General features: G+C 37.1%; 2 protein-coding genes across 2 annotated transcripts; one reads left to right on the top strand and one right to left on the bottom strand.

Moving 5' to 3' along the window:
* The first annotated feature begins 10,833 nt into the window (after positions 1-10,833).
* LOC121383481 lies at positions 10,834-11,316 on the top strand. Its single transcript, XM_041513554.1, has one exon. It carries the CDS (start codon positions 10,834-10,836, stop codon positions 11,314-11,316), a length of 483 nt encoding a protein of 160 aa, XP_041369488.1.
* Positions 11,317-14,537: 3,221 nt separating this feature from the next.
* LOC121384009 (protein O-mannose kinase-like) lies at positions 14,538-17,836 on the bottom strand. The gene is made up of 2 exons (XM_041514146.1): positions 17,544-17,836; positions 14,538-15,747 (listed from the first exon to the last, which is right to left on the bottom strand). Exons 1-2 carry the CDS (start codon positions 17,784-17,786, stop codon positions 14,629-14,631), a joined length of 1,362 nt encoding a protein of 453 aa, XP_041370080.1. The 5' UTR covers positions 17,787-17,836; the 3' UTR covers positions 14,538-14,628.
* Positions 17,837-19,270: the final 1,434 nt, after the last annotated feature.

The following is a 19,270-nucleotide window of genomic DNA, read 5'->3' as shown; positions in this document are numbered from 1 at the left end:
GAACCAGTTATGGATCACTGGTCGGTGCAAGTAGTTTACACCTACCCTAGCCTTGCAGAGCACTCACTCAGGGTTTGAAGTCGGTATCTGGATTAAAAATTCCATGCCTTGACTGAGATCCGAACCCAGTACCTACCATCCTGTAGACCGATGGCCTAACCATGACGCCACCAAGGCCGGTACATTTTGAAAAAGACATACTTAATTTGAAGGTATGTTTGAGACGTTTTAGAATTAATAAGACACCACACAGCCATTCCCCAAGGTCTTAATGTATGGTAGCTACTTGTAGCAGCTGAAGTTCAAGTAAGGAAATTAACCAAAAGTATAGAAATGTTTCCTCTCCTCCCCCACTCCCCCAAAATAAAATACTAATATATATATATTGTCGCACCGTTGTGAAGAATATGTTACTCGGTTAAACACTGGTATATCATAAATTGTTGGGTTGAGGGGTCTCGTAAAATTATATTTTTATTATGTGTAATAATATGATTTATGTTATGTTTTCACCACAATTAGCTCAGAAGTAAGTGATGGTGCCTGGGTCAGTTTTGTGATTCATAATAAGGTGTCGGTAAGCTGCTAAATGTAGTGGCATGGATTATGGTGTACCACATTACAGCTACTGCTACATGTACTTTCAAAATGAGCAGTTGGGGTTCGAGATGTCATAGCAAGACGGATGGGAAACTTAGCAATATCTTGTTTTCAATACCTACTATGCTCATTGTTTGTTTGTTTATACTTATTTCCAATTAAGGTTCAAGCATACTGTCCTGGGCACATACACCGTGGCTATCTGGGCTGCCTTTACAGAACAGGGTTAGTGGTTAGTGACAGAGTAGTCAATGTAGTGGTCTTACACCTATTCATCGAGTCGTTAAACATCACTCTGGATGGGAGCTGGTACCGGGTTCTGAACCCAGTACCTACTAACTTTAAGTTCAGTGGCTTAACCACTACACCACTGAGGCCAGTAAATGCTCATTTCTGGAGCAGCCCTTAGTGCTGTTTGGAACTCTGGTTTACCAGTTTAATTTGGTTCATTTTAGTACTCTGGAAATGTGAGACAATCTCCCCTATTTTAAAAAGCAATCCTCTGAATTTTTGTAAAGAACTTTCATTTTGTTGCACCAAACAACATATGGGTAGAGGTGTAACTGTTAATTTGAACCTTTTAAGACTGGCTAAAGGCAGGGTCACACGTTATGAGTGCCTTGTACAAGAATAGCTGATTGTGACGACAAACCTGACGATTTCAGCAGTTGCTAAGCAATCGGCTATTCTTGTATGAGGCACTCGTAATGTGTGGTGCCACCTTTAGCTTCATTAAGGAGCTAACACAACAAAAAGTGTTACACTGCTGTTGTTTCGTCACGAGTCTTTCACTTTCCAGCATACTGAGGGAAAGAAATTGTTACTGGAAACTTGAGGGTTTTGTTTTGTTTCAAAGTATGTGTACTTGATAATACATTTGGTGCTTTTTATCCAAAATGTGAAGTTAGTAGGTGTAAGAAATTTTGTATTAGTCTGTTACATTGTTAAGTTTTCTGTCTTTCTCGTTAACATTTATGTATAATGTCATGTGTATGTAATAATTTTTGTAGTATTCTGAAGGCCTTTTGTTTGCTATCAGGCATATGTTTTTTTCAACAAGCCACTTTTTAACAGATTTGCATTGTTGCATGCTCTTGATAGTGCAAAGCATTCATTCATTCATTCAGTCAGTCTTAAACTTAAAACAGTTACAGACTAAAATGTTCTGTGCTCATTTTACAGTTTTCAAGTCTTTAGGGGAATAAAATCTAATATCGGAGCCTCATTTTACGAAGTGATCTTAGTTATGCACTTGAGATGATCTTAGCACTAAGATCACCGTCGGTGCATAAGATAGTTATGCACTTGAGATGATCTTAGCACTAAGATGGCTTAGTAAAACAGGGCCCTAGACAACAAATTTCTTTTTTAGACATGCTGGATTAGGAAGATATACTTTACCACGGCAATGACGGCAAGTGCTATGGTTGCCTTCCTTACTTGTCATTGTGCCCTGAAAATCTCAAGACATCAACGGCAAGAAAAGTACTATGGTGCCCAACGTGATTGCCATTGTCCCCTTCCAATACATTCCATGTTGTATATGTAAGAAGTGAAACTATCATTGGTAACATGATCAAAGGCATCCATAACCAACAAACTGCATAGGCTAAAGCCCAAGGCACCAGGGTAAAATCATATTTGTTTGAGGAAACTTTGTGCCCCTATTTTGAAGGAAACATTTACCTTGGTGCCCTAATTTTTGTTATTAAACTGAGGTCTCACTACACTCCACTATAGTTTCTAATTGTGGCACAAGTTATGGTTCACATATTCACTTCTAGGAAATGGTGAAGAATTAAAACAATATGTATGTTTAATGGTAAGCCTTCTGGCTGTATTTGGCCCATGTTATTTTGTAATATTGTGCATTGACCTTTTGGGACATGGGTGTATAGTGCAAGAGACAGCCGGAGTAAATTGGTTCATGAACCACCTGTTTGGACCAGTACTACAGCTAGATACAGTCATATAGCAAAAAAAAAATCTTAATTTTGGAGTGATAATAAATGCTTATATAATGTATGTTTGCAATGGTGTATGTTGTTAGTGCCAACGAGAACCAGTTCTATTGGTAATCTTCATTTGAAGTTGGGCAATTTAACATGGATTTCAATGGCAGATGACATCTGTGTAGTGAGACCTGAATACAAGACTGTGCTCCCCAAAATAATGGGTTTTTTTATTATCCACGTAGTTCAAGATATTCAGGGAAATATAAACCATATGACACACGTGTGTCATAATGATTTTACGTGCACAACGAATGACGTAATTTTTGAAGCGACGTCATAACTTAATGCGACTTCTGCAGTCTTGGATCTGTGTAAACTTTACCGAAATGATGTCATTTCGTCGTCTGTTTCTAGTTACGTTTGAAACATTTTGACATGGTCCTAGCTTGTTATTCATAAATATAATATTTTGCATAATGTGGATAATAAAGAAATAATTACACTTGTGTGTGTGAATTGTACTGATTTTACGAAACTCATGTCTGGATTAATGTATTACATTTTCTTGCCTACTGGACAGGGTTATCCAGCTTTTACACGGTGCTAGAAAAATGTGTCTGACCCTAGGGCTAGATAAATCTGTCCGACCCGTGGGCTAGACCATTTCTACAAATGTGTGACGCCATAACTCATGTTTTACAACGATTGACGTCATAACTCATGGTTTTTAAAATTCTGTTTGCCATTTCACATTGTATCATTGTTTTAAAAAATATTTAACTTTATATTTATTGGTAAGTTGAACATTACATATTTATGTTGTTGCATAAGGTGGACTATATTTTCCCCGCATATGATTAAATGAGTTTGCAGGTGAAATGTATACGAATCGTAGCTTACAAAATTAGTGGGGTTTTTTACTGTAATTAAATGGGCAAGAAAAAGAATCACAGTTGTGAAGTATAGATGAGGCAATTCCAACCCTCGGGACAAAATGTTTTTGTCTGGGCCTCAGTAAGCCTCGGCACTCACAAAAAAACATTTTGTCCCTCGGGTTGGAATAGCCTTATCTATAACTCAGAACGGTGATAGATTCTATTAATCCTGACACACGTTATGTAAAATCAGTATGACACAAGAATAATCTCTATTTATCCCTGCTTCTTTATGCAGACTGCTTTGTATTTGTCACCATTTTCTGTAATTTACTTAATTGCCATTCGTCGAAATACATGAATTTTTATTTTTAAACCGCGTGGAATCTTACTTGCTGATATTAAGTTGCATTGCTCTGCTGTCTAGTTATATGTCCTGATTTTCCTCTCTGCTCTCTCTCAATAAATTGTATTCATTTAATATTTTTTTTTTTATTTTTTATCGAGGTTGACATTTTGTTAAATACTATTAGTTCTTATTCTAGCAATTTAGCAATATTTTAGCAATATTGATGTCATTAATATTATATTGTTATACTTAATACTAAATGTGTTGCCTGATATCCATTTTGTATTTCTAGAAGACTCTTGCTTTTGTGCAAACAGTTCCAAGTCAATTCTTTATTGGCTCAATAAAGAACTGAATTGAATACGTGCAATCCATATGACTTTATAAAGTAAACACAAATTGAAATAAACTTTAAATTCAAATGCATACTGATTATTTTAAATTTCCATTTTTGTTTTATTTTGGCAAAAATATATTAAATTCAGGTAAAGTTTTTAAATGCCTGTTGAATGTTTACAATAAATTGATTTGTGTTTCATTAATATATGCATGAATATTAGGCAATACATGATTAATATGGTTGTGATAACAATTTTTAAGAAGTAAAAATGTATGTGATATTTTTGTATCACATATTGTGGAAAATTATATATTTTTCAAATCCTTTTGGCTTGTTGTGGTCACAATAAAACAAAAATCCCTGCTAAAGAGTGCAGAGATTTATACATGTTTAAGACTGGTGTTTTAATGTTGCACCCATTTATTTTTGTTTCACCAAGAGTTAAACAAATGTTCAGTAGAGGCCAGTTTATATGTGATTAGAGACATCTATATACATGTATTTATTTATATATACAAATAGACATACTACAATGGTGCCATTTAACAACCACCTGTCTTTAAATTCATTGCATATATATTTCTGCATATATAACTTTTACCTTATATACGGGCCATCTGCATATAAATTGCAGGAGGGTTTTATTTTAGGTTGTATAAGTGGACTTTATAGACAAGTTTGGCTGTATAGTTTTAGGAGAGTACCCCATCTGTAGGATTTCAATATTTAAGTGGTAATTATTTATAAAGTTGTTTTTATTATTTGTCGTCTTTTTATTTGTTTCATTTTCTATTTATTGTAATACATTTTCGTCCATATTGGTCCAGGAAGCCAGACTAATTTGAGTATTCTCCTCGCAGTAATCTTTTAAAAATGAAAATAATGTCAGTTATTGTATGAGGTAGCATACTGATAACACACGTGTGCTAATAATTTAAAGTTTGTTTTGATACCACTAGAGCACATTGATTTGTTAATCATGGACTATTGGATGTGAAACATTTTGTAATTTTGACGTATAGTCTAATAGAGGAAACCCTCTACATTTTTTCTTTAGTAGCAAGGGATCTTTTATATGCACTATCCCACAGACAGGATAGCACATACCATGGCCTTTGATATACCGGTTGTGTTGCACTGGCTAAAAATAACAATTTAAAGTCATATGACTGGCTGTTTCTAGGTGATGACCAGGTCACCAATGCTATAACATCCAGTGAAAAAATGCTAGATTGAAATCAGTTGTTCTGTCACAAGCACAGGGTAAGTTAACCTGAAATTGATTTGTCTGTGACGCATTAGTTAACTACAAGCGCTAGGGCCATAAATAGGTTTTCGTTGAAAAAGACATTTAAATAGAATATTGGTACTATGTTTGTGTCTGTTGTATACCATTTATCTTACAACTCATTAAGATATGTTTTAAAGCAACTCGTTTTAAGATAAATTGTATCTAATGGCCACTCAATGTAGTATTTTATACAAGTCACATAAATTTAGAAATTCGGATGCCCGAAAAACAAGAAGATTTAACTGTGTTCAACTATGTCTTGAAAGTGCTGGCCTAATATTCAATAAAATCTTTGAAATTCAGGTTGTATAGAGAATTCTCGTCAAATCTGAATAATTCTGTTTCAGACCCCTTTAAAGATTATCTTTATAATAATTTTTGGTGAGATGTGGATTCCTTATACTTTTACTGTTTTGCCCGATACTTTATTTTAGAAGCAACTAAAAGAAAGATGAAAATGATAGACACAAAAACAATTGATTGACAAAAAAACAATAACTGAAATCAAGAATTCTTTAGTTGTTCAACTTCGTTAAAATAAATTTAAAACATGATAACCAAACTTTTTAAAGAATATTTCAGAAATGATTGACAGGGATGAAAGGCAATTTCCTTCAAAACCCACAAATTATATAATAAAAGATCTCAAATTCATATTTATCTAAAAAAAAGAAAGATAAATGAAAAAAATCAAAAACATGACCAGATTCACCACTCATGAAATAATATGGGTCTTCCCTTTATCTCACCTTCACAATCAATTTATGAATAGAAAGTAGATCAACATTTCCTTGACATATTGTCTTACATTTGTGTGTGTTAATCTGTATATAATCCAACCCCAGCAGTGGCTGATGACAATCTGCTGGATGACTGGTGGACACGAGTCACGCTTACACAACATAGATACGTATTACACACGGCGTATACTGATATGTATTACACACTGCGTATACTGATATGTATTACACACGACGTATACTGATACGTATTACACACTGCGTATACTGATATGTATTACACACGACGTATACTGATATGTATTACACACGGCGTATACTGATATGTACATGTATTACACACAGCCTATACTCATATGTATTACACAGAACATATACTTCAGATTAGTCTGACTTTCATTTCTGTTGTTATTGTTATGATCAGGTGGCAAATTTTATTTTTTTGTTTAAAAAAAAACAAAAAGTCTAAAAAAAAACAATTTGCACTGACAATGTTTAATGTGTAATAAATTATTTTAAAATGGTGATTTAGTCTTTTTTGTTTTGCTTATTATTGAACAAATACATGATCGGGTATTCTTGTTTCAGTTTTATTTTCAGTCCATCGAAGTTTTGGTCATCCCATCTGAACTACGGTAGGAGTTGCACAAATGCACGCACACAACACATACCACACACTTACAGAAAATAAAATTTCAGTTACATTCATTACAGATCCCATTACTCCAGCTGTAGCCATTCATTTCTTGATGATGTAAAAATTGTTGTCATGGAACATTGCATAAAATGACTTCATACTTTGGTACTTTGCTTTATTGAACATTATTGTTCTAGAACAACAAAAAAATGTTCAAAGTAAAATATGTTCGTGTTTGAGGTTTTATTAATAGTTCGGTAAGTTTCAAATTTAATTATAAGGCTTGTCCATTATTACTTCTTCTTTTTTATTTCATCAATATATACATTAGGAATGAAAACTACTATGTGAGCATCTGTTGAGCATCTAATACCTCTGTAAGATGGAGAGATTCAATGTGAGATTGACTGTCGGTAAAACGTTAATTTCCTGATACTGTGGACGAGGGTTTTGATTGAAGTCTATATTTGCTGTACTATTTATATTACTTGATGCACACCATCCCATGTCAAGTAAGATCAAAGAACTGAATTGATGAATAAATTGCCAAGAACATGTACGTTAATAATATGATCAAAACGAGGCATACTTGCAATGCTTGGACAAGGATACATTGTTATGATTAGTCGGCCTAAAGCAAGCGACCAAACAACTGTATAGTGCATAAAGATGAACATTTTGGCAGACAATTCTGTCACAAACTAGTCTGTCACTTAGAAATATAGTTTTAAACGTTAATATTCCTGCCAGGTGAATGTGGACATTAAACTGAAAAGAAAAAAAAGATCGTCACATGTTGATGCCCAAATGATTGAATAATATGAGAATGTTAGTTTGTTTTGTTTAACGACACCACTAGAGCACATTGATTTATTAATCATCAGCTATTGGATGTCAAATATTTGGTAATTTTGACAAAGTTTCGGAAACGAAACCCGTTACATTTTTACATTGGCAGCAAGGGATCTTTTATATGCACCATTTCACAGACACATACCATGGCCTTTGAAAGACCAGTCATGGTACACTGGCTGGAACAAGAAGTATACCAATGGGCCCACTGATGGGTATCGATCCCACACCGACCGAACATCAAGTGTTTTGTTATTGGGCAACGTCCCACCCCAAAATGAGAATGATTAATCAGTCTGAAGCATCGAGGACCAAGTATCTGTATAGTGCATACAGTTGAAAGTTTGGGGCTGACAGTTTTGAAAAGTCGATATTCCTGCAGGGGGGGTGAGGGGGGGGGGGGGGGGGGTGACATCCCAGTGGTAAAGCGTTCGATAATCATTAAAAGCTGCCAAAGAAAATATCCCATGAGGAGTCAGGAAAGTATATGCTCCTTACTAGAATAAAAAAACTTCAAATGGCACATGATGAACTGACCCAGGTAAGGGAAGAAGCAGAGTCTAACCCGAGCCAAAACAACCACCTAAAGCTCCAGTATGCTAAAGCCATATACCTCAGAACCAAGACTGAATCCAAAAGAAAAAGCTGGAGAGACAAAACTGCTGCACTCGAGCTTGAAAAGGACAGCACCAAATTATGGAAACTTACAAAACAACTAAATGGAAGGAAGGAAATTTTTATTTTACAACGCACTCAACACCTTTTATTTACGGTTATATGGCGTAATACATATGGTTATGGACCACACAGATACTGAGAGAAAAACCCGCTGTCACCACTTCATGGACTACTCTTTTCGATTAGCAGCAAGGGATCTTTTATATGTACCATCCCACAGACAGGATAGTACATACCACAGCCTTTGTTACATCAGTTGTGGAGCACTGGCTGGAACAAGAAATAGCCCAATGGGTCCACCGACCGGGATTGATCCTAGACCGACCGCGCATCAAGTGAATGCTTTACCACTGGACTACGTCCTGCCCCAAACAACTAAATGAGGAAGAATCCCATGGACAGAAAATCACTCTAATGGAGGATGGAAATATACTCACAGGTAAGAAATCTGCTGACCTTTTAGTAAAGACCTATGCTGAGGAAAGTGACATTACGATCGCAACAACTCTGGTGAAAGAAGCACGAAGCGAACAAAAAGAAACGGTAAGTAGAGATACCCAGCAAGATTCCATGATGAATAGTATAACTCTACCAGAACTTGAAAATGCCCTCAAACATCTAAACAATAAGAAATCTCCAGGACCAGATGGTATTGCTAATGAAATGCTGAAACACCTAGGCAATACTGCGTGATTCAAGCTGTTGGAAATTTTCAACATAAGCTGGTCTGAAGGCAAGATGCCACAAATCTGGAAAGAGTCTGTGATGATACCCATACTGAAAAAAGGTAAAAACAAACAAAAGGCAAGCAGCTACAGACCCATCAGCCCAACTAGCTGTGTCTGCAAGACCCTAGAGCGCTTTAACAGTTCCTTGACACTGAGAACATCATCACTCAAGAACAGGCAGGATTTAGACAATTCCGCAGCACAGAAGACCAGGCCACCTACCTGTTACAAGTAATTGAAGATGCTTTCCAAGTACAGAAGGTTGTTCTCACCTCCTTCACTGATCTGCAAAAGGCTTTTGACAAGGTCTGGAAAGATGGCCTGCTAGCAAAGCTATAAAAAAAATGGTAAATGTGGCAACATGTACAGGTGGACCAAGTCTTATCTTCACAACCGAAGGGCGAGAGTAATGGTAGATGGCCAATACAGCAAGAAAGTACTCGTATGCCATGGAGTACCTCAGGGAGTAAAGAAAAGAAAGAAATGTTTTATTTAACGACGCACTCAACACATTTTATTTACGGTTATGTGGCATCAGACATATGGTTAAGGACCACACAGATTTTGAGAGGAAATTCCGCTGTCATCACTACATGGGCTACTCTTTCCGATTAGCAGCAAGGGATCTTTTATTTGCGCTTCCCACAGGCAGGATAGCACAAACTATGGCCTTTGTTGAACCAGTTATGGATTACTGGTCGGTGCAAGTGGTTTACACCTACCAATTGAGCCTTGCAGAGCACTCACTCGGGGTTTGGAGTCTGTATCTGGATTAAAAATCCCATGCCTCAACTGGGATCCGAACCCAGTACCTACCAACCTGTAGACCGATGGCCTAACCACGACGCCGATTACCTCAGGGAGGAGTCCTGTCACCTACTCTCCTCATTATCTTCATCAATGACCTGGTCACACAACTACCCAAAGGGATACATGCAGGACTATATGCAGATGACCTAGTTTTGTGGTGCTCAAATGAGTATGCAACAACAGCAACATATCACATGCAGCTTGCCCTTGACACTTAAATCTTGGACTCGAGACTGGTGCATGACAATCAACAAAGACAAGTCGGCTGCTCTTTTCTCACTCTCCACAAAGCAGGAAGCAGGCAACCTCAAACTTGATGACACGCCTCTCCAGTATGAGGACCAAGAGACATACCTGGGGGTCACTTTTGACAAGAGACAGACCTGGAAACCACAAGTGGAGAAAGCTGAGGCCAAAGCTCAAAAAATATTTAATGAGAACTATAGCTGGCACCAAGTGGGGTGCTGATCATAACATACTGAAAAGAGTCTACCAAGGAGCAATCAGACCACATTTTGAGTACGGATCCAGTGCATGTTTAACAACAGCAAGGTCACATCAACAAAAACTAGACAGGTTTCAAAACCAAGCACTCGGGACAATAACTGGAGCAATGAGGTCAACCCCCACTGAGAAAATGGAAAAGCTCACTGGCATCGTACCCCTCAGCAAATGCCGGCACTTCAAGCTCATGATACAAGTTCAAGTCTTTGCCACAACACCCAATGAACAAGAGAATGAATGACTATCCCTGCAACAGACAAAAAAGAACTAGCTTTCATAAACAGAGCAAATCACTCCTGAGGCAACATAATGGACAACTCCCAGATAAAGTCCATCAAGTTAGTACTGTCGGCTGCATCCCACCATGAGAACCACAACTGGACAATGTAAAGATCTGCACAGTGGTCCAACACCTCACCCCTGGAGAGGAACACAGTGAACCATACAAACAAGCCCCGACACTGGCCATGATTGATGAACAGTACCCAGAGACATCATGGACACAAGATATATACTGATGGATCTGCAACAAATGCAGTGGAAAACGGATGGGCTGGAATATACATCATGGACCCTAGTGACTACCGAGAGGAGGCACATTTTCCTACAGGGAAACACTGCACAAACTATGCTGCAGAGGTTGAGGCTCTCATTCATGCTGCCCACATCATCAGCACCAGAGAGGAGAACTGCTCACATGTCATCTTCTTGACAGATGCTCTCTCTGCCCTCCAGGCTCTTGAAAACAACAAGCTTGACAGACTTTCAGAAGCCCTACATCCTATCAGCAGTGTCAACCAAGTCGTGTTACAATGGATCCCTGCTTACTGTGGCATACCAGGAAATGAAAATGCAGACAGACTGGCAAAACTGGGTGCAGCTAAAGAACAGGACAACTGGGTGACATACGAAGAGATGAAATCCCATATTAAATCTCTCTACAGACCTCCCAAATAAACCCATGATTATTACCCGTGGTCCAGTCAGGAACAGGTCATCATTTTCCAACTAAGGATTGGACACAACAGGCTGAAGCAGTGTATGCATAAGAGGTTCTGGCTGGTACCTTCTTCCATGTGCTCTTGTGTAGAAGCAGAACAGACGACCGAACATGCCATCCAAGATTGCATAAACCTGTAGCAGCTGAGGGAGACTACCTGGACAACTACAACAACTCTCCAGAAGAAGCTGTATGGCACAAGAAGTGATCTACAGAGAACAGTATCATTCAGTCACTGCTGGCCTCGATGTGTAGTCAACAAGCGAACGAAAAGACGAAGCTTTCAACTGATTCAGTCAGTCTAGGATCGATCACCGTCGGTGGGCCCATTAGGCTCTTTCTCATTTTAGCCAGTGCACCACAACTGGTATATATCAAAGGCTGTGGTATATGCTATCCTGTCTGTGGGATGGTGCATATAAAAGATTCCTTACTACAAATGGAAAAATATAGCTGGTTTCCTCTCTAAGACTATATGTTAAAAATACCAAATGTTTCTTATCCAATAGACAATGATTAATAAATCACTGTGCTCTAGTGGTGTCGTTTACAACCGGTCGTGGTTCATTGTTTATTAAGCCTTCAAAGAGGCACTATTATTTCATAACACTTTCTTTGGTGTCCTAATTACTGGGGAACTGTCATCATTGTTTAAAAGGTGACCACTGGCAGACAGTAGAGGTAAGATTGTCCCCCCCCCTGCTCCGGAGTTAGTCACTGGCGAAGTCAGAGGCTAAATCCGTAGTGGGTGTGCCTGAACCTTCGTGGATAGGGACACGTTAATAGAGTTTCCCGTTTCCCGGTAAGATTGTGTGCTGGTGTAAACAGAGCTACTTACTACATAAACAATTCTTTTGTTCTTGAATTTGCATTGAAGTCCGGAATATACAGTATCTGGTGTAGGCAGAGTTTTATTTCAAATAAATTAATGGTAGCTGGACAGGAATGCTGGTTTAGACAAAGAGTCCACAGTACATATACTATACATGTAAGTATGTTTGGTAATTTTTAATTGTAATAATAAGAATAAATTCTTTATTTAGTGAGGGTAACTGAGTTAACAAAAGCTAATTTTCCTATTGACCATCCGGTATAAACAATACAGAATTACAATACATACATTTATGAACAAATAGAAAGTACATACATAGCATAGAACATATGTATAAATGGTATTATTTTAACAAATATTGCTTGAGTGTATATTTAAAAACGGCAGTATTTGGCAATGATCAGATAGCTTTTGACAATTGATTCCAAAGTACTGGTTCAGAGTCACAAACAGAAAGCATTTTTAAATAAAGACACTTTAGGTGTAGGGGCTAGAAAAGCTGTACATATATACTTCTGCACATTCACATCGATAAAAAGTATCCATTGCAGAAAAATGCACTTTAGAAATTTTGTTTCATTGGAAGCGCACCCCTCCCTATACACACACAGACCACCCAGTGATAAGTGAATGCGCAAGCAGGCATAGATGTTCCAATTCAAGCCATAAGTTTACTGATTACTGATAGGAATAGAAAGTATTGATTACTGATAGCAATAGAAAGTATTGATTACTGATAGCAATAGAAAGTATTGATTACTGATAGCAGTAGAAAGTATTGATTACTGATAGCAATAGAAAGTATTGATTACTGATAGCAGTAGAAAGTATTGATTACTGATATGAATATAAAGTCACTCAGTGGTTTTACTGAGAGATGGATAGATCCTTCAAATGTCTTATGTTGTCAAGTAAAAATGTATCTTTTAGATTTCAAGAATTGTTGTACATTTTTCATTTAAAGTGACACACTCTGTACTATTTTTTAAACATCACACAGTGTATTTTTCACTATTGCAGCCATCTTTGGTAACTGAAATCACACTGTTTAGATTATCTATTTCCATACATGAGAAGTATTTCTTGTCATCAATCCCCATCAGTGGGCCTATTGGGGTAGTTCTTGTTCCACCCAGTGCACCACAACTGGTATATCAATGGCCATGGTATGTGCTATCCTGTCTGTGGGATGGTGCATATAAAAGCTGATCCCTTGCTACTAATGGAAAAAGGTAACAGGTTTTCTCTCTTAGACTATAGGTCAACATTACCAAATGATTGACATCCAATAGCCGATGATTAATTAATAAATGTGTTCTAGCTCTAGTTGTGTCGTTAAACAAAACAGACTTTTAACTTTTTCATATGTCATCAAGTAAAACATTTCTCTTCTGAATTTCAAGAATTGTTGTACATTTTTCTTTTAAAGTGACACACAATATACCAGTTTTTAAACATTTATGCAGTATATTTTTTACTACTACAGCCATCTCAGGGGTGCAGAAATGGAAAATATTTAACTAGCCCACCAGACCAGAACCATGCAACTAAACTTTATTAGCCTGCCAGAATTTCTACTAGTCCGCCAGTCTATAGAATATATTATTAACAATATTATAATATGTACAGTGTCTTCACTTCAAATTATATAGAGAGAGATATATTGACAAAACATTATTAAGAACATTTGGCAAGTGATCAACATCACATGGCAATCAAAATCAAAAAGACATGTAGACCGTTGGGCTGGTAATTGCATTGTTTAACTCGTCCGTCAGAATGTTTACTCGCATTTGGCGAGTGGGTGAGTACTTTCTGCAGCCCTGCATCTTTGATAACTGAAATCAGACATTACTTAGATTTTATTGCTTAGATTATCCATTTACATACATCCGTCTTCCTGTGTCTTACTTTACGAAGCAACCTTAGTGCTAAGATCGTCTTAAGTACATTAGATACTCGTAGTTATGCACTTAAGGTGATCTTAGCACTAAGATTACTTCGTAAAACGGGGCCCAGGCGGTTCTAATACCACGAAATGCATTTTCCATATTTTTTAAAATGCACGTACCTCTGAGAAGTAATGGTTATGGATGTGAGCCCTATTCTACTGTTTAAGAGAAACACCTCATTGAATGAATGAATGAATGAATGAATGTTTAAAGACACTCCAGCATGAAAAATACATTGGCTATTGGGTGTCAAACTATGGTAAATGCAACAATAATGTGATGAGAAACATCAATATAAAAATTCAAAAGTTAAATAAAAACGCAGTGTAAAGAACTGTGTGAAAAATACAAATATCACAGATAGAAAATATTAAAATTTAGAATAAATGTCACAGACTCTTGTTTCACTCTGTTGTAACTTTATTCAAATGTGTTACAGTTTTGCACATTAACTAAACTTAGTGTCCATTTTTCACAGGTTGAAACTAGGGTCTGCAGCTTAAACGTTTAAATGTCCTCCATATATTTTCATATTCTTTAAATACCTCCTCACTCGATGGTCTGTTCTGGGGATTAACATCCTTACATTTCGTATTTATGTTAAACAAGTGGAGTTTTAAAGTAGTTGAACCCACAACGTCACCAATGAACGAGTCACAAACTTGAGGGATTTTCCAGATATCTGTCCTCTCGTCATAGCCCGGCATATCATCATCAATGAACTCTTGGTCATCAAAGGGCCACAACTGTTCTGGGGCCACAAAATCCCCAGTAATTTCGTGATGACCGCACTTCGCAGTGATTCCAGAAGGAGAATTCACGTAGGGGAGAGCATCTAAATCATTGACAGTGAGTCGCAAGTCGTCCGTTAATAAATACTGACTCAGAGTTTTGTGAATGTCATTAGAATCACACATGATGCGAGTTCCGGCCGGACCATTGTGTAAGATGGATAAAATGGCAATGTAGTCCAAACACAACTGAAATCTTATTGATAAAGGTTTCAACTTTACAATGACGTTTTGAATTTGTTTATCCACATTTAAATGCAAAGTTCCCTTTCCACCATTTACAGGTAATGAGATATGATCATGACTGATTGTTTTCATCCTACATAGATTTCTAGGATTTTTATTCAAAGGACACTGTTTACTTAATGTAATTAACTCCATCCACTGCATTCGTGGAGAATCAAATACAGAGCATTCAGAAAAGGATGATGGTTGTCTACTTCTACACACACTATTTTCATTTTCTTTATTAACTACACTTGTATCTTCATCTTCAGTTTCAGTAAATAATGTTGTGTATGGTTTTGACGTGTCCATATGTCGAATGGTGACAAAACTATTGCCATAGCTATTTTGGTTGGAGCTAAATTGCTTTAAATTCATGACGAATTCCAGCTGATCCGCTGATCCACGTGGGTGGTATTCTGTGAAATAGATCATCTTCCATCTGCAGAATCCAACCAACTGAATAACTCTAGGGTTTGGCTGGAATAGTTTTACCATGTCCAGACCATGCAAGAAATCATCCTTGTAAGCTTTCTCTCGCAGTTTGTTAATGGTAACTGGGTACCCACGCCAAGAGCCAAGAATCACCTAAAACAAAATGAAAGAAAGCAATGTTTTAATTAAAGACGCATTTAAAACATTTTAATTATGGTTATATGATATTGGATATACAACCTCTGCAATTAAGAAAATGTCCATGGCAAAAAACTTGCCAAACACTGTCTGATTGAAACAATCCAATTCTCAGCTTTAGAAATGGCATGTTCATTATTCAGAAATACAAAAATTACAAAAAGGACATTGCAAAATGTTTAGCCTAAACTTTAGGGCGTAGGAATTTAGGTTGTGGAAAGGGTGGAGTGGGGTTGCACTGTGCTTAGTTTTGGGATTATTTTCCACAAATTTTTAATTCTCCAGAATATCATGAACATCATGACTCATCATCCAGATGTTTTTCTAGATTATTTTAAATGAAAATTCCAAATTGTAAGTATTACACAACGTTTTAGGATTCTATTTTCTAGCTTTTGTCACACTTTTATGAAATAAAAAGGCTAAATACAGGTGTTACTTCTCCAACTGCAGTGGATGTGACTGTGTCAACTTTTACATTGAAGATGAACATTAAAATGTTGCATTTACATCAATTTCTCATAAACTATAAGTCTTGGGTCAATAAAACTTGGTTTATAGTTGCACCTATGGATGTTCATCACAGTGCTCTGAAACATGTATGGTATGTGTAGGTGAGAGATTTAATTCTGTGGAATTCTAGTTTTAAATCTGTTGTTACAAATACCCAATGACCATTCTGCCTCAAGAGTAATCCTACTGCTGACACAAAACAAGACTGTGTATGTTAGCCCTACTGCTGACACCAAACAAGACTGTGTATGTTAGCCCTACTGCTGACACCAAACAAGACTGTGTATGTTAGCCATACTGCTGACACCAAACAAGACCCTGTATGTTAGCCCTACTGCTGACACCAAACTAGACCGTGTATGTTAGCCCTACTGCTGACACCAAACAAGACCGTGTATGTTAGCCCTACTGCTGACACCAAACAAGACCGTGTATGTTAGCCATGCAGGACAAACAATGAAAAACATTGATGGAGGGATTCATTGCTCCCCAGGCATGTGTGCAGGAAACTGTGCAGGGGGGTCTAGTCTGTGATGAGTGAAGTTTTTAGGGGATCAGGTCATGCATGCTCCACCCAAAAATACATTGAAAAAAAAGAAGAAAATTTGATTGGAGCAGACTGCCAAAACCCCGTCTTTACACATGCCTGCTCCCCTAACTTAGATTATTTAAGTTTAGATTATATAATATTTAAAATATTACTATATAAAAATCCTATAAATTAACATGCTAAGAGGACTAAAATAGTAAAAATTATTCTTTGTGAACTAGAGTGATGAGGAGCAAGAGTGATAGCTCCCGCTAAATGGTGAGGTGTGAAGTTGATCATATAAAGAGGTTATTAACAAAGAGTTTTAAAGGGACATTCCTGAGTTTGCTGCAATTTTTAAGATGTTATTGACTAACAAAGACTTTTTAACGATTGTAATTACATATCAAATACATTTTCCTGCATAACATATCAACATGTTTCTGATAGTTCTAATATTTGTACCCACATAAATTTCATTTTATTTCCTAAATATCTTTTTTAGTACGTACGAAATTATTTGAAGACAAAATCCAGTTTGGGCTTCTTACAAATATTAAGATGACCAGAAACACATTGAATATACAGACACTGATATTCTAAACAAGAAAATATATTTAATACGTAAGTTTTATCATAGAACTATTTTATTTGTCGGAAACATTTTACAATATAGCAAACTGAGGAATGCCCCTTTAATTTTCATTACCATTTTCACAGCACCTCTTCCAAGTGTAGGCCCACTGTTTACATGTAACAAATCTTTGCACATCAACCATGGGTGACATGCTAACATTCCTGGAAGGCTGAAGTAGCCTTTTTTGCAAGAAGGGCGGCATTTGCGTACATACTTGAAATGATCCCACCAGCATGTGTGTTGTTGTTGGAATGAATACGCAAGACAATACTGAATCACTATGACGAACACACAAACCAGAGACTGTGGAGGCATTCCATGAAGGAACCGACACCATTCATCTGTAAAACTGCAATTAAAACAACAAAATCTTAAGCATGACGTTTCTTCCCCAGTCCTAGCTCAGACTGTGCATGACGTTTCTTCCCCAGTCCTAGCTCAGACTGTGCATGACGTTATTTCGTCGTATCCTTATACTTGGGGGCGGGCAGGATGTAGCCCGGTGGTAAAGCACTCACTCGATGCACGGTCGGTTTGGGATTGATCCCCGTCGGTGGGCCAATTGGGCTATTTCTTGTTCCAGTGCACCACGACTGGTATATCAAAGGCTATGGTATGTACTACCCTGTCTGTGGGATGGTGCATATAAAAGATCCCTTGCTGCTAATCAAAAAGGGTAGCCCATGAAATGGCGACAGCAGGTTTTCTCTCTCAATCTGTGTGGTGCTTAACCACATGTTTGGCGAGATATAACCGTAAATAAAATGTGTTGAGTGCATCGTTAAATAAAACATTTCTTTCTTTCTTTCTTTCGTTGTGGTTGGAACATTTTAGGGAGGGCTAGAGGTTACTCGAGCTAACATACAAACAGCCCAAATAGTTGAGATGGGAAAGTTAAAGTTGTTTTTCAGAAATATAGTGTATAACTCTGTGGTTACACATTTCATTATGTCTGTTTAAGATTTAAGAATCATAACAACTAACCTAATACACGTTGCAAAAACGAAAGTATGATTAACAAGCTCAAGGGAAACTACTCTCATTAAATATACGTCTAATAACGGTCTCACGTAGCAGTTATTGTTCAATCAATATACAGAGGTTCAATAACACTCATTCCAGGCGATGATGCAGTGGTGGGAGGGTGGTTGAAACTCGTCTCTACTTAAAGCAAATTTTCTTTTAAAATATATTTCCGTGGGAAACATGACTCGAATCCGCCTAGAAACTTCTTTTACTATAGTCTAGGACCCCCCCCCCCCCCCCCATTATGTCAATACACACGTACACTTCTGGCTTCTGCATAATTTCTTGCACACGCGCCTGCATCCAGGCATTAGACTGTCTGGATTTGAATGTCTTCTTGTTTTTTTTTTCTGTTGTTGGTGTTGATTATTTTTTAATAACAAAATAATAAAGTTTCTTTCCTTTCATACACTTTATTAATTAACGGCAATCCGATTGGTTGAACGATATACTTACTTTTTGTGTTTGTATCTTGACTAGGACATAATAACTACATAAAAAAACAAAGTTTGAAAAGGAATTAAGCTTATCAAACAGTCGCATTTGAGGACTATAAACTGGGCAGTGTAAAATAAAATGTGTTTGACTTTCACGCTTTGCAAACCATAAACCTAACAAGTCCTCTGCTGCAGTATGACCCAAGTTCATATACGTAAAAGGCTTCTACATTGTGTGCACTAATTCTCATCTTAATAAATGATCTGCGTAGTTGGTAACTAACGAGTATTCTGGATACATTTTCCAAATGAAGTTCGTTTTGTTTAACGACACCA

This window comes from Gigantopelta aegis, chromosome 10, assembly GCF_016097555.1.
Source record: "Gigantopelta aegis isolate Gae_Host chromosome 10, Gae_host_genome, whole genome shotgun sequence".
In the NCBI taxonomy this organism is placed as follows: domain Eukaryota; kingdom Metazoa; phylum Mollusca; class Gastropoda; order Neomphalida; family Peltospiridae; genus Gigantopelta; species Gigantopelta aegis.
Note: the sequence above shows the minus strand (reverse complement) of the source record. Positions and strands in the feature narration are given on the sequence as shown.